At 36.4% G+C, this 16,379-nt stretch overlaps 1 protein-coding gene across 3 annotated transcripts; it reads left to right on the forward strand.

The window, feature by feature from the left end:
• The first annotated feature begins 5,407 nt into the window (after positions 1–5,407).
• Positions 5,408–15,770, forward strand: LOC119072812 (battenin). 3 transcript variants are annotated; one of them, XM_037178107.1, is made up of 6 exons: positions 5,408–5,489; positions 10,673–10,885; positions 14,104–14,243; positions 14,549–14,707; positions 14,773–15,184; positions 15,251–15,770. In XM_037178107.1, the coding sequence occupies exons 2-6, from the start codon at positions 10,688–10,690 to the stop codon at positions 15,668–15,670; spliced, it is 1,329 nt and encodes a 442-aa protein (XP_037034002.1). In that variant the 5' UTR covers positions 5,408–5,489; positions 10,673–10,687; the 3' UTR covers positions 15,671–15,770. The 3 variants fall into 3 exon arrangements, with proteins under 3 accessions (XP_037034002.1, XP_037034001.1, XP_037034003.1); XM_037178106.1 differs by lacking the exon at positions 5,408–5,489 and adding an exon at positions 5,593–5,790; XM_037178108.1 differs by lacking the exon at positions 5,408–5,489 and having other exon boundaries at positions 10,757–10,889.
• Positions 15,771–16,379: the final 609 nt, after the last annotated feature.

Here is a 16,379-nt window from a genome sequence, read left to right on the forward strand (position 1 = left end):
CCCAGTCAATTAAGGTCTTCCCAAATTATGAATTTTTGACGCCAAATTTAAAATTTCTATCGCGAATTCAAATATTGCGCAATTCGGTAAGAACTTAATTGACTGGGTACATTAAAAACTCTGACATATCGACAATCTTTAGAAACTGTGTAAAAATGAAATGAACAAACTGTAGATTCGGAAATTTGACGAAATTCTAAAATTTGATGAAAATCGAAAATTTGACGAAACTCCAAAATACCCTGAAAGTGACCAAATTTGGATTTTGATTGTTTGGCGAATGTCATTTTTCATTTATTTTTACTGAAAATGACGACTTGGAAAACGCAATATCTCCGGTTCCCGAGCACATTGGTAAGCGCGTGCTCATTTTCTTTGTATTTCCAATGAGAATATTTTAAAAATAATTTGGTTGCGATATTGGGCATTTTGGCGAAAGTAGAAATCTCGCCTATACATAGTTGCCGCGTCTCAAAAAAATTTTCTTCGTTCTTTTTTTGGAAGTTAGACTGCGTCAAGTCCTCCGCTATCGCTCCGGACATGATTTCTGAATTCCTTTCGTCATTTGAAATGACTCATTTCACTCCACTAATTTTATTTTGATCCAAAATTTTGATTTTATACTGTATGCGGTTGTCTTTTAACGATAATCTTTTAAACGCTAACATTGTTCTAGCCCTACTAGCGCTAATACCGTTCTATCCCTTCTAGGGCTAGCACCGTTCTATCCCTTCTAGGGCTAGCACTGTTAAAGCTCTTCTAGGCTAGAAAAAGAGTCAGAGAACAAACGTTTTTCGTATCGCTTAGTGTAAAAATTTGGCACAGTTTCGAATCATGCCACGATTATCCTGGCCTTACAAGGCACTCAAAGTGGCGTGGGCACTTGTTCATACACATGACTCATTATTAGGATCGTCTTTCAAAGATCGTCTTTGGAATCCATAGAGCAATATTTGGAGTACCGGTGCTTCGGTTAGAAAAAATTACCTTTCCGACGTTGAGGGTGGCCCATAGCGAGAAAATAAAACATCGAAATCCCCATTCAATCATCAATTGTCTCATGTTTTTCCAAATAAAGTTCCTACTTCTCACACACAAACAATTAACTTAACCGACCTATAATGCCACATCATTCAAAAAAATTACTAGTTAACCCCAAATCGTTCGCTCGACCATAACCTTTGTTTCGTGATGAAGACACCATGCTGAACAGTGTTTCGTATGCAACATCATGCTTCCATCGAAAAAGAAAAATGGTACACTCACCCAGCAACCCAGCAACGTATCAAGTATACAATTTATATTCTTTGTAACACTCTTACAGTCTTGCTAATAAATAAGTTTATTGAAAGTGGAAAGCATATAACACCGAACACGGACACATCGTGAGAAACAATGTCATGCATTGAAATCCAATCCTTTCTCGTTTTCGAACTGATTTATTTATTTTGCCAGAATTATAGCTAATTTCCGAAGAGCACAATACGAGCGCTATCACATCCGAGAATCCGATATCATAAAAACTGACTTATTTTCAAACAAAAGCATAAAAAGTGCCATACGAAGTACAAATAATGAATAATTCATCAAATCTTGCATTATAACACACTCGAACCCCGTTTCCATCAGCAGCAAATAGTACGGTTACAAGGAAGATGATCCCTGCAAACGTGATTCGTAAAACAAAAGCGTTGTGCCACATAAATAAATTTATAAAAATGTGAGAATGCTATACACCAATTTCATTTTCATTTTGTGTATCAGATTGTATACAATTGAAAAATATAGAGGAATATGGAGAGGAAATTCACATTATGGGAGACACACACAAGCTACTTCAATATGTCTAATTCATGCAGGTTGAAGGCTGATGTGGGAATAAAAGTTAAATGGAAGAAGACGGGGAAAGGAATGTCGATGACGGTAATGAAGATAAAGGATATTTTCAATGCCATAATGTGTCATGACCAATTAATAACGTCTTTTTCTTGCGTCCCTACTTGCCGATTGAACAAATGATGGAGTAGATGCTTGTATGCTTACCGACCTCGGCTTCGTCTCGCATAGGTAAACATTCCACAAGAAGTACCATCTTCTTTTCCATTATATGTTCCATTGGTAATCGATATTTTAATTTTTAGTTGGACAGATCATTATCGATGTGGATGATTTCATTGACATATTCATACAGTGTTCTAGTTGTTAATGGATATGTAGAGATAAGTGTCTTTGTGACGATGCTACTTTGCTACTTGCGCTTTGTGACAAAGAGAGCAGAGACTATTAGAGGCGAAGAAAAAAAAACGGTCACATTAGCAATCTAATTTTCTTCTGAGCAATGGACCCTTTGCAAATTTGTAGCCTACATTTAGGCGGAAAAATATTAGTTTTTTGATGATTTCTCTGAATCAAAATCCTATTTTGAAAAATTAAAACCATTTAAGCTCAGAAAAATGTGTTACTTTCAACGGAAAAATAGGTTTGTCGTTTGTCAGTCATAACTTAACCCACTTGAAGAGACCTGTGTAGATTACTTAAATCCACACAGTTTGCAAAAATTTCTCCAAGTGGAAATCTAGGCTACAAATTTATAAAAGGTCCATTACTCTTAAGAGGCGTGGATGTTACCTGAAATTACAGTCTAAATTTAGGCGTTTCGTATTATATTTTCTCTAATATCTTCACAAAATTACCTTTTTGAGAGAGGTATGACATCAGTAATCACCACAAATGTGTTATGGTTCAAACAGTTTCAATTAAAGATAATTCGTCAAATTGCTTTTAGATATTAACCTGTCACAAACGGAAAGCATTTGACCACTATTATTATCGGGTCCATTACTTCCATCGATCAAAGTATTTTTAATCAGTTGATTTCAAATCTTGTACTTCAATTTGTTTGAGCTCGTCAGAGCTCGTCATTATTTTTGTCGTCGTTATCGATAACAGATGAATATCGCAGGAGCGAGTTTAAGGCCCGTCATTGGGAAATGACAGGACAGTTTCCCGAAAATGTATGGAAAATTTTATCACAAAAATTCACCGAAAAGATTCAAAGAAACTCACCCATGATGCTTTCCATTGTATTCGTGCACCGTCTCTTCATGTCCCCAAGGCATATTTAAACACTAAAACACTTTTTACTCGATGCAAAAACAAAATTTTGTTTTTTGTTTTGTCGCGACAAAAACACAGAAAATATTTCGACACAACTGTGACACTCCGCTATTATAAGGACTAGAATGAATGTTTGCTGTGTTCACTTCGGCGGTAAAATATTTTCATTCAAAAAAGTGTCCGACACTTCAACGATGGTAGACTTGTATTAAAATTGTAACCTCTCCCACTTCTTTAGTAAGCTAACAAGACTTCGCTGAGTCTAATTATGCCACCTCTTTGAACAAAAATATCGGCTGAGGTCGAATAATTCTCCGCTGAGCTTTAAAAAACCTCCGCTGAGCTCTAATAATTCTCCGCTAGGCTTCAGTAAGAGTCCGTCAGACCTTAGCACGTTGTAGTAAGGCAATGAAGCTAAGCGAACACTCAATAAGCAATGCTTATTGAGTGTTCGCTTAGCTTCATTGCTTATTAAGCATCAGCGGATACCTAATAATTGTTGCTATGATTTAATAAGACTCCACTTAGCTTTGGCAGATCTCCACTGAGTGTCCGATTCGCTCCATTAAGCCTTCCTGAAACTTCCTTAGGCCTAACGGACACTTCCTGAAGCCTAGCGGAGAATTATTAGAGCTCAGCGGACAATTATCCGACCTCATCCGATATTTTTGTTCAAAGAGGTGGCATAATTAGACTTCGCAAAGTCTTCTTAGCTTACTACAGAGGAACGAACATTTATTTACGCTCAGTGCAGTCTTACGAGAGGCTAAATTTTTAATAAATGCTCTCCCATCGTTGAGAGAATGTCCGCTGAGCTCTCGTAAAGCTTTATAAAATGGTCGATGAGCACTATTAAATGTATACGCTACCCTTTGTCAACCGTTTGATGATTGTTTTTAAATGTCCGACACTTTTTTGAATGAAAATATTTTACCGCCGAAGTGAACACAGCAAACATTAATTCTAGTACTTATAGTAGCGGAGTGTCACAGTTGTGTCGAAATATTTTCTGTGTTTTTGTCGCGACAAAACAAAAAAAAACTTTTTGTTTTTGCATCGAGTAAAAAGGGTTTTAGTGTTCAAATATGCCTTGGGGACATAAAGAGACGGTGCACGAATACAATGGAAAGCATCATGGGTGAGTTTCTTTGAATTTTTTCGGTGAATTTTTCTGATAAAATTTTACATACATTTTCGGGAAACTGTCCTGTCATTTCCCAATGACGGGCCTTAGCTGAGGATTTCTCTTTTGTTACTATATTCACTAAAGCATCTCAATCAACAAGCAACAATTGAATGCAAATATTGAATTTATCAAATTTTATGATGATGAATTGATGGAAATAAATGAATTTTTTAAGGAAAGAATATTCCATCTCTTGTGTATGTTCTGCAACTCAATCGCTGTGACGGCAAAGGTAAACGAACAAGTGAATAGGCATGTTCGATAATTCATTCGATTGATAAAATATCGATTATTTCCCTGGAATCGATTATCGATATTTTCAGAAAATCAATATCAATCGAATGTTTTATCGATAATCGATAAATATCGACTGAAAATCGATAAATATCGCCGTAACGTACATAACGACTGATAATCGGCAAATATAGACTGATAATTCGATTTTCAGTGGATATTTGTTGATTATCAGTCGATATTTATCGATTATCGATAAAACATTCGATTGATATAGTATCGATTATTTGAAAATTTTATCATCGATTGATGATATTTTTCAGTGAACATGTCTACAAGTGAATCATTTTATGCAACTCAGCATCATAGATCGCTGTATGAATCTCGGTGCAAATTACTTTCCTAGGCTCACGATGTGTGACACATGGCCTGCGACCTGCTGGTAACAAAAAGTAACATCACTGCACAACTGGGAACAAAAAATGACGTCACTGGAAACGAAAAGTGAAAGGAATCGCGAGAGAAAATGTTGTTGTTTTGACTCTCTATCTGGTGAAAAATTTGTGGGGTTTTTCGGTCGGTCTGAATGAAAATTATTATTCATTGTGCAATCCAATCCATATCACAGGAAGTATAACTTCGATGCAATCTTCTGCAATAAATACAAACTTGTAAGTGCACGTCTTTGCATCTTTTTCACGAAATGAATTAAATGCGCCGAATGCACACAACTTTAAATCAAAGACACTTGTCGCGTACTTACAACGATTCGCCCGATAAAAATACTAATCACATATTTGCAAAGAAATGTGCAATTGCATACTGCATTACTGCATACTAACAGAGGCATTGCAATGTTGTTTTGTTTGTAAACTGACTCAGTGTTTAGTTTCATTGAATTCGCTCAGTTAATAGTTCAAAACACACAGCGATTGAAGACATATAGTTCGAGGTATGATAATAATCAGAGTCGAGAGACCGAAATTCATAACGACAAATTCGGAAATATTTACAACAACGCATTGTCAATGAGTTGTTTTTATTTCTTGTTTACAAAAAAACCAGTTCGGTTCAGCCAATAGAGAGCTCTGTGAAACAACAACAAGAATTTTTTTTGTTAGTTAAATAGTAACATTAACACATTAATCATTGGGTTAGGTTTCAGTGTTTTAAGTTTTTTCGATTGGGAGAGGTCGATATGTGTGGAATTCAGTGATTTGATTTGAGTTTGAAATTTTTAGTTTTCGTTTTCGGTACGTATACACATGGTACATGTCATAAAGTGGTGAATAACACTTCAAGCACCACCTGTAATCCGTGTTGAAGTATTGACACAATGAATTGTTGTTAATAATTCGGAAAACCGAAAAACTTTAATTTGCATTCATTTTGTGTATAATTTCAATGAACAACTTTGTATACATTTAATGAACTTGACCGATAAATGCGAGCGACAAACACGTTCCAACACTATAGCCATACTGTCTTTGTGATGCACAATAAAAATTCATTCATTATTTCGCTCACGTCGTTGACGTGTGATTGTCATCATAACAATGATTATTTCACCGAAAATATGAAGTAGCAATAGTGGGAAACGGTGCTGTTACCTGGCATAAAATCGTAGCTGAACGATTATTTTAGTATTGATTTACTGTGACAATGATTTTACTCTCCGATCGATTTTCTATTGTGGATTCACAGTATTTTCAGTTGTTAATCAATCTGGTTAATCATTTAAAATGTATTGATGAGAACCTTACTTTCGAGTGCATATTGTTCCACGCATATAAACTTAAACTGAATCATTCAAGTACCAAGTTCTTAGTTCAAATTTTAAAACAAAATTAGCTGTTTCTGCTTGCGTATGATATAACAAAGTATAACTAGAACAATAACGGAATAAATTTAAAAAAATGTCGAAAGTCTAATCGGTTCTTATTGGAATGAAAGGTGAATATTTACGATTTCATTACAGTGAACGATATCTCAAATGTCTCGCTGTCAAATTTTTCTGAGAATTTTATTGTGTCACTGCAAATTCACAATGACATTCTCTGAAAAAAATGACAGTGAGACATTTGAGATGTCGTTCACTGTAGATTTATGCATGGTTTCCACTCAACAAAAAGTATTCAGTGAGAGAGCCGCGAGAGAGAGAGAGAGAGAACTGTCAAGTAAAAAAAGCAAAAATTGAAAAAAATCATTTTTGTCTCAATAGTACATGTGATTACCTTTCTAATTACATTACACACGACCCTGTACGGCTCGTGTAACTGAAGAAATTTTTGTAAGAAAAGTGCAAGTTTTCGGTTTTTGATCACCAGCCAGACAAACTTCGAAGAATTTTTTTTAAAATTGTTGATTTTGACTTCTAGGGTCTAATACCTTTCTAGGCACATATAAAAAATTCCAATAGAAAATGCATCCGATTTCGGCTTTAAGCTGTTTTTCAAAATAATCCCTCTGCTGGCTCAAAAAAGCCCTTAAAAAGTAACGCAAAAATAAACTTGAAACAACAAATTAAACTCATTTCCAGAATAAATTCATGTCAAAATGAAGCTTTTCCATGTTTGGATTTTTAATATTTGTTGGCAACAAAATCCTGTGAAATTGTTTGACAATAGAATATTAAACTAGAAAAATTATAAATAGCATTTTCCAGTAGAAAATAATAATCTTAACATCGCATGTCAAAACGGTCAACTCAACATTCATTATTGGGTAGGTCAACTCTCCATTATTTACCTTACCAACAATCAAGCTGGAATATTTCATAGTGTAAGGTAACTAATGGAGAGTTGACCTACCCAAAATGAATGTTCAGTTGACCTTGTAAATTTGTATGAAGAAAAAATCAACAGGCAACTCACGATATTTTGTTGTTCAAAAATGAAATAAATTTTAAAATTTGTCTTTTTCGTGTGACGTCGATATTGCTTTAAAAAAGAGCGCGGCACGGCAACTCTATTACAAAAAAAAAGTCAGTGTCACATTTGTCAAAATAAGGTGGTATTTTGACTGCGTCAAAACGAAGTTGCTAGAGAGGGTATTGTCTTTATACATCGAATTTCATTCAAAAATGATTTCAAGTAAAAATCAGCTGACAAATGAATGGATATCACCTTGCAAAAATATTTCGTCTTTAAGGCCCGTCATTGGGAAATGACAGGACAGTTTCCCGAAAATGTATGGAAAATTTTATCACAAAAATTCACCGAAAAAATTCAAAGAAACTCACCTCTTATGCTTTCCATTGTATTCGGGCATAGTCTCTTTAGGTCGCCAAGGCATATTTGAACACTAAAACACATTTTACTCGATGCAAAAACAAAAAGTTTTTTTTTTGTTTTGTCGCGACAAAAACACAGAAAATATTTCGACACAACTGTGACACTCCGCTACTATAAGTACTAGAATCAATGTTTGCTGTGTTCACTTCGGCAGTAAAATATTTTCATTCAAAAAAGTGTCGGATATTTAAAAACAATCATCAAACGGTTGACAAAGGGTAGCGTATACATTTAGTAATGCTCATCGACCATTTTTTAAAGCTTTACGAGAGCTCAGCGGACATTCTTTCAACGATGCGTAAATAAATGTTCGTTCCTCTTTAGTAAGCTAAGAAGACTTCGCGAAGTCTAATTATGCCACCTCTTTGAATAAAAATATCGGATGAGTTCTAATAATTCTCCGCTGAGCTTTAACAAACCTCCGCTGAGCTCTTATAATTCTCCGCTAGGCTTCAGGAAGTGTCCGTTAGGCCTAAGCAAGTTACAGGAAGGCTTAATGGAGCTAATCGGACACTCAACGGAGATCTGCCAAAGCTAAGTGGAGTCTTATTAAATCATAGCAACAATTATTAGATATCCGCTGATGCTTATTGAGTGTTCGCTTAGCTTCATTGCCTTACTACAACGTGCTAAGGTCTGACGGACTCTTACTGAAAGCCTAGCGGAGAATTATTAGAACTCATTAGAGGTTTGTCAAAGCTCAGCGGAGAATTATTAGAGCTCAGTGGAGGTTTGTTAAAGCTCAGCGGAGAATTATTCGACCTCAGCCGATATTTTTGTTCAAAGAGGTGGCATAATTAGACTCAGCGAAGTCTTGTTAGCTTACTAAAGAAGTGGGAGAGGTTACAATTTTAATAAATGTCTACCATCGTTGAAGGGTCGGACACTTTTTTGAATGAAAATATTTTACCGCCGAAGTGAACACAGTAAACATTCATTCTAGTCCTTATAATAGCGGAGTGTCACAGTTGTGTCGAAATATTTTCTGTGTCTTTGTCGCGACAAAACAAAAAACAAAATTTTGTTTTTGCATCGAGTAAAAAGTGTTTTAGTGTTTAAATATGCCTTGGGGACCTAAAGAGACAGTGCACGAATACAATGGAAAGCATCATGGGTGAGTTTCTTTGAATCTTTTCGGTGAATTTTTGTGATATTTTCCATACATTTTCGGGAAACTGTCCTGTCATTTCCCAATGACGGGCCATCATGTCTTTGATTCAAAGACTTTGAATTCATGGCATTCTTCAGCGCAATGAATTCATTGATAAATACACTACATTTACATTGAGAAGAAAAACTATAACTCCGCAAAAAAAAAAATCTAAAAAGATTCAACATTCATAGATTACATTAGGTCACCTCATGTTACGTCTGCTCAGAACAAAAAAAAAATCTAATAAAAATATGACTCTAGAAAAACGTTATCAAAACACGATTTACAACAACATATCTTCATCAACACTTTAAAAATAACTAAACTACAAAAAATTCAACGGAAGAACATTTAAAAATCTATTAACTTTAAGTTTGAAACAAACAGAACTTACTCTGCATAAAGCTTTGACGTCCGTTAACTTATTAGAAAGTACGGTGGAAATAATGTCATTGAACATACTCTTAAGCGCAATGAATTCAAATCCAATTCATTGTCGTTCAAAGCAACAAGGAATTTTTCTAATGAAATTCTGGATCGGCTAATACCAAAATCTTTTCCGTCAACAAAGACACGGTATTTTTCTTGCAAGCTAATGAAAGGCTCGACTTAAAATTCATGTACCAAATGTAACGAACACGATGTCTACCAAAAGCGAATCGAATTTAATTATTTCTAATTAATTTTAACGATATGTGTGTTGTTGTAAATCGTATTGCGATAACGAATTTCTATTCATGATTTTATAAGAATTTTGTTCTGAGCAGACGTAACATGCGCTGACCCTATGCTATCTTTTTTACAGACAGAGTTATGTTTTTCTTCTCAATGTAAATTTCGTGTGTACAATACCAACTGTCAGATATGTCGTATGTCGAATGAATTCAAGGCTGTATACTTTGGGGAGGTCACGCAGACCGCCATTTTATTAGATACGCGGAAACACACCACTTCTGATGACTTTACATATACAAAAAATTCACCACATCATCAAGATGACGAGAATCATCAGAGTAGGTGAATTTTTGTATGAAATCGGCCATTTTATCATCAACTGTGGTGTGTAACCCGCGTATCTGTATCTGCGTGACCTCCCCAAGTATACAGCCTTGGAATGAATTGAATCATTTTCAATATGCGATACTCGTCAACGTAACCCCACTACAGTTTTCGTTAAGTTGACATTAAACTCAATCAATTGACATTAACTGTGTGCAAATCGCTGCTCGTTCACTTGACATATCTGACAGCTGAGATCGTGTGTGACGTTTACAAGGTCATGAAAATGATGTATGGAGGGTTGAGTTGTCAAAATTCAATAATTAAACTTAACGAAGACTTACTGTTGGGGATCTTGCTTGCAGTTAACGTTAATCGATTGAGGTTAAATAACGAAAACTTAAGTGGGGTTGACGATTACCGTACAATGAAAATGATGCATTTTCAACGGATTTATGTTGTTACTGCCCTGATAATGTCTTTGAATTAAAACGAAATATTTTGGCAAACTCTAAAATTTCTTTTTATTTGAGCCACTCTGACGACTCTTATATTAGTTAACATGCCGTTACGTAACTGAAGCTTGAAGAATTACATCCTTTTGACGAAGCAATAAAACTGTTTATAGATGGTGTAGATATTAAACTGTAACCACATCCATCATTAAAGTTAATTCTCAATTTATTCCAGTTGTAACCGTTTCATATGGCTACTCAACAGAGACAATCTCAGAATGGACATGACGCTCCGAAAACAAACAGCAACCACGGTAACAACGAATCGAAAGACCAAGGATTATGGCGTGATTTAGTCGCATACTGGATATTAGGCCTATGTAACAATTATGGATATGTTGTAATGTTAAGTGCTGCTTACGATATTATTGCAAGATTTGGAACGAATGTAGGTAATGGTTGTGATTACATTTGAATGCGACGGAAGTACTGTGTGATATGAGCCGAGCTCACCAGCGTGTTTTTAAGGAACTAGTTCACACTAATTATTTTATTGAAACGATACGCCAATTTTGAACCGATCTGTACCAGAAACTGAAGTTATACCATTACCAGGGTTGACAGAACGTTTTGAAGACTATTAATGAGAAAATATCTTACGGCCAGTTTAAGGTGCTTTACGGCAATGAAAGTGTAAAACAGGTATGGTCTATTGTCCGCCCGGAGGACATAAAAATTTGATTTTCGTACTTAAACGCACTCATTTTCATATTATTTTGGCATAAAATGTGAGTGCGTTTAAGACGAATTCGCCGATCGACCATACCTGTTCTAGACTTTCATTGCTTTACGGTTAGCCATGTAAAACGCCTTAACTTGGCCTAACAAACTATTAAATTGTCTAAATATTTTTAGAATTTTTGTGGAATTTTGAGATACTTTTTCTAGAAAATCGGCCATAGTTTCAGGAGTCGTTTGTTCTTTCCCTGATTATGCTTCTATGATCAATGATCATGAAAATTACAAAAACGTATTGAGAAGTTGAGACAGTCAAGGGATCTAGCCATTCCTAATAGGTGGGACCTAGTGCAGTAAAATAACATGAATAATTACACCAGGTACAACTAAAAGCAAACATCTGCACACAAGCATAGACTCTTATCAGCTACGCAGTGTTAGGTTTTCAAAATAAATACAGATTAGAGTGCAATCGTTCATTATGATCTAAAATGCATTTTTTCTGGATTTTTGTTTCTTAGAAATTCCAGTAGCACCATGAAATTGTACTTTCATAAATCTATAAATTAGTCAAAAACCGAAGAGTAAAATGTGACGCAAGTCTCCGTTAATACTTGCAAATTAACTGATATAGTTGTAGGTGGCGCATTCTGCGTCTGCACTTACAGAAAACAATTTTAGAAAGGAAATTTTACCAAAAAAATAATAATTGGAAAACTAATTTGGGAGGTGCGGGAAAACATCTGGATGTTTCCGTTCAAAAATTGTGTGCGATATGTCAAATGAAAGGTATTGACGAAACAAAAAATTGAATTTTTAAGAAAATTAGGTTTGTACATGCAACAGTAGCTATTCGCGAGAAAGCAAGCAAAACTACATTTTTTTCTACTTTTCCTGTTTTCCCGCATCTCTTTGGTCATTTGCTAAGATTCTCTAAAATCGGCAAGATTTTACAAAATTTGCTAAAAAAAATTCCCAAATTTTCCTTTCCTCAACATCCACCATTTTGTGATGTAAATTATTTGACAGCAGAACCTTCTCCAAAACCCAAAAAAAATCTGAAGGAGCGTTTAGCAGAAAATTCTCTAAGTACCTACACAGAAGCTCATACTTAAGTAGGATTATTCGTTTAAAGTACTTAAAAGGTACATTGGGAAATGACAGGACAGTTTCCCGAAAATGTATGGAAAATTTTATCACAAAAATTCACCGAAAAAATTCAAAGAAACTCACCTCTTATGCTTTCCATTGTATTCGGGCATAGTCTCTTTAGGTCGCCAAGGCAAATTTGAACACTAAAACACTTTTTACTCGATGCAAAAACAAAAAGTTTTTTTTTGGTTTTGTCGCGACAAAAACACAGAAAATATTTCGACACAACTGTGACACTCCTCTTTGACTAGAATGAATGTTTGCTGTGTTGACATCGGCGGTAAAATATTTTCATTCAAAAAAGTGTCGGACATTTTTTAAAAACCATCAAACAGTTGACAAAGGGTAGCGTATACATTCAATAATGCTCATCGACCATTTTTTTGCGCTGAGCGTAAATAAATGTTCGTTCCTCTTCAGTAAGCTAAGAAGACTTCGCTAAGTCTAATTATGCCACCTCTTTGAATAAAAATATTGGCTGAGTCCTAATAATTCTTCGCTGAGCTTTAACAAACCTCCGCTGAGCTCTAATAATTCTCCGCTAGGCTTCAGGAAGTGTCCGTTAGGCCTAAGGAAGTTGCAGGAAGGCTTAGTGGAGCGAATCGGACACTCAGCGGAGATCTGTCAAAGCTAAGTGGAGTCTTATTAAATCATAGCAACAATTATTAGGTATCCGCTGATGCTTATTGAGTGTTCGCTTAGCTTCATCGCCTTACTACAACGTGCTAAGGCCTGACGGACTCTTACTGAAGCCTAGCGGAGAATTATTAGAGCTCATTAGAGGTTTGCCAAAGCTCAGCGGAGAATTATTAGAGCTCAGCGGAGGTTTGTTAAAACTCAGCGGAGAATTATTAGAGCTCAGCGGAGGTTTGTTAAAGCTCAGCGGAGGTTTGTTAAAGCTCAGCGGAGGTTTGTTAAAGCTCAGCGGAGGTTTGTTAAAGCTCAGCGGAGGTTTGTTAAAGCTCAGCAGACAATTATTCGACCTCAGCCGATATTTTCATTCAAAGAGTTGGTATAATTAGACTCAGCGAACTCTTGTTAACTTACTAAAGAAGTGGGAGAGGTTACAGTTTTAATACAAGTCTACCATCGTTGAAGTGTCGGACACTTTTTTGAATGAAAATATTTTACCGCTGAAGTGAACACAGCAAACATTCATTCTAGTACTTATAATAGCGGAGTGTCACAGTTGTGTCGAAATATTTTCTGTGTTTTTGTCGCGACAAAACAAAAAAAAAACTTTTTGTTTTTGCATCGAGTAAAAAGTGTTCAAATATGTCTTGGCGACCTAAAGAGAATATGCACGAATACAATGGAAAGCATCATGGGTGAGTTTCTTTGAATTTTTTCGGTGAATTTTTGTGATAACATTTTCCATACATTTTCGGGAAACTGTCCTGTCATTTCCCAATGACGGGCCTTACACGAACAATTTGCATGTAAATTCTCAAAGATTTATATCTCGGCCAAATGATCACTGATTTTTACGTGCGATGCGATAGCTCGTTGAGCTCGTACGGACGCCCAGATTTTTTTGAATAGTTTTAAATAGTCATTCAATTGGAATTGTAACTTTAATTGGGGTAGGGTAATCTCGCACACCACACAAATTCATGGTGTGCGAGATTCACCTCTAAGTGGTGAATCTCGCACAGTCGTGACTTTTCGTTACATGTCGTAAAAGGACGCATACTATGATCGCGTGTGCGAGATTCCCCGACACCCTTTAATTGGATAATTTCAAAACGTGAAGTTGAGCAAATTCATGCATTTTAGGCCAAAACAGTTCAACTGGAACCGTCACCTGAAACGGGCCGAATGTGCAATATTATTTCAACCGGTGCAATACTACTGGCTGATGTTTTACCGTCTTTGACCATCAAAATCATTGTTCCATTTTTGCCGTTTTACATCAAGTGAGTGTGAGAAATGGGATCTCTTCCCCGTACCCCAAACGAATCCATTTCATCTTCATCTTTGAATCGTTTTCCATTTGACTTCTTTTGTTGCACCAGTAACGAGTTTTGTTTGCAATGCATTTTAAAGTATTTTCGTTACACTCGTTTTTTAATTACATCGATAACGAAGACATTTGATACTGATGCCAGACGAGCGAAGAAAAAAAAAGAGAGCTTTAGTTGCACACAATTCATTTTCTCTTTGATGATTTTTCTGGTTCAATGATCACACAAAATCGTTTAATTTTCACGAACCGTTACAGTGTTCGCGTATTCCTTGCAATCGCACTACAGGCGGCCGGTTTTCTTCTAGTTGCATATGCCGATGCAAAATGGATGGCCATTTTGGGCATTGTACTAACATCACTAAGTTCTGGACTGGGTGAGGCCTCATTACTTGCATACACGTCCAGATTCAATAAGTAGATAAATGCGGATTCACTCAAATATCAATTTTACTCAAACATTTTGCCTGCATTTCCCATAGGAATGTTGTCTCGACATGGTCGTCGGGTACTGGTGGTTCTGGCGTTATTGGTGCATTATCCTACGCAGGACTCATATCGTTGGGTGTTAGCCCGGTGGATACAATGTTAATAATGTTATCGGTGCCGGCAATGGAAGCGATTGCGTTTTGGTTGATATTACGAAAACCGACTGGAGCCGCCACAAATTATGGAATCGAAAATACTGAATTCGACGGTCAATCGACCGATACGATAGCAATAGATAATGTCAGGGGAAGCGACGTCGAAACGAATACCAAATTGAATGGCATCGACGCCGACGTCGCATCGTTTGGCATAAAGGAAAAAGTAATGTACCTGCCGTCGTTGATGAAATACATGATACCGATAACAATGGTCTACTTCTTGGAGTATTTCATCAATCAAGGACTGGTAAGATGAACCAGCTGCCACCCCGCCGTCTCTGATTTTCATTTGGGAATAAAATTTCACTTCCAGTTTGAATTGGTATACTTCCCGAACATATGGCTGGACAAAAAATCACAATACCGTTGGCTGCAAGTAGATTACCAACTGGGCGTTTTTGTGTCACGGTCATCCGTCAACTTTGTCACGTTGGAGAAAATCTGGCTGATGTCTGTGTTCCAGTTTTTCAACGTGATCATCATTCTGCTCGAAGTCATTTACTTTTACATGCCATCCATTTGGATTATATTTGCGGTTGTGTTTTGGGAGGGTTTATTGGGAGGCGGTGCGTACGTGAACACGTTCTATCGGATGTCGAAGGAAGTGCCACTGTCGAAACGGAAATTTGCATTGGGCGTTGTTCCGATTGGTGACGCAATCGGTATCGCGCTGGCCGGTGTAGCAGCCATACCAGCACATAATGCTTTGTGTTTTTTGCCAGTCCGAAGGTGAAAGACTGCGTGAAGGTCGTGATAGGTTTTTGTTTACTTTATAATTGCATTTACTGACAGCGAATGTTAAATAAATAGTTTGTACCGTTACACGGCGAGTATACTTGACTCTTCAACATGGCTGTTTTCCCAAATTCTAAATGGAAAATTTTGCGACTTAGGACCAAGACTTTTTGCATAGAAACGACTTCGCCATTTCATTTGGTGAATATTTCCGCACACAAAATGAATTTTCAAGCCAGAAAGTACAGTCGACGTCGGTGAAATTTAGACATGAATTTGCTTCAACTGCTCCACTCTAACTAGCAATTTTGTTAGTATGAGTTGACCACCTGAAAACAGCTGAAGAAAATTCACGTCTAAATTCACCTACGTCGACTGTATTCAGGGCAAAGCTGAGTCTCTAGAACAATTTTTGATGTGAAAATTTTTAAACTGCAACAATACCTTGAAAGCTACGACTACGAAAATTAAGTACGAAAAGTACGACTACGACCGTAGCTGTATTCGGACGTATTAGGACATATTCTTGCCTATTTTAAAAAATTTCTTAACAGTACTTTCCTCAACATCTGCCACTTGTGACGCAAAAATTTTTTGGTAAAATTTTGTTTCTAGAATTTCTTTGGTCAAATTTTTGCTGTTACAGTTTTTGCGTACAAGCGCAGAATGCGTCACATCCAGCGATATCAGTTGTTTTGGAAGTATGC

This window comes from Bradysia coprophila, assembly GCF_014529535.1.
Source record: "Bradysia coprophila strain Holo2 chromosome IV unlocalized genomic scaffold, BU_Bcop_v1 contig_84, whole genome shotgun sequence".
Taxonomy (NCBI): Eukaryota; Metazoa; Arthropoda; class Insecta; order Diptera; family Sciaridae; genus Bradysia; species Bradysia coprophila.

Coding starts and splice junctions, on each gene's coding strand:
- LOC119072812 (XM_037178107.1), top strand. CDS start 10,688: ATGGCTACTCAACAGAGACAATCTCAGAATGGACATGACGCTCCGAAA. Junction 14,244..14,548: donor TTTTTGCCGTTTTACATCAA/GTGAGTGTGAGA, acceptor GAACCGTTACAG/TGTTCGCGTATTCCTTGCAA. Junction 15,185..15,250: donor ATTTCATCAATCAAGGACTG/GTAAGATGAACC, acceptor TTTCACTTCCAG/TTTGAATTGGTATACTTCCC.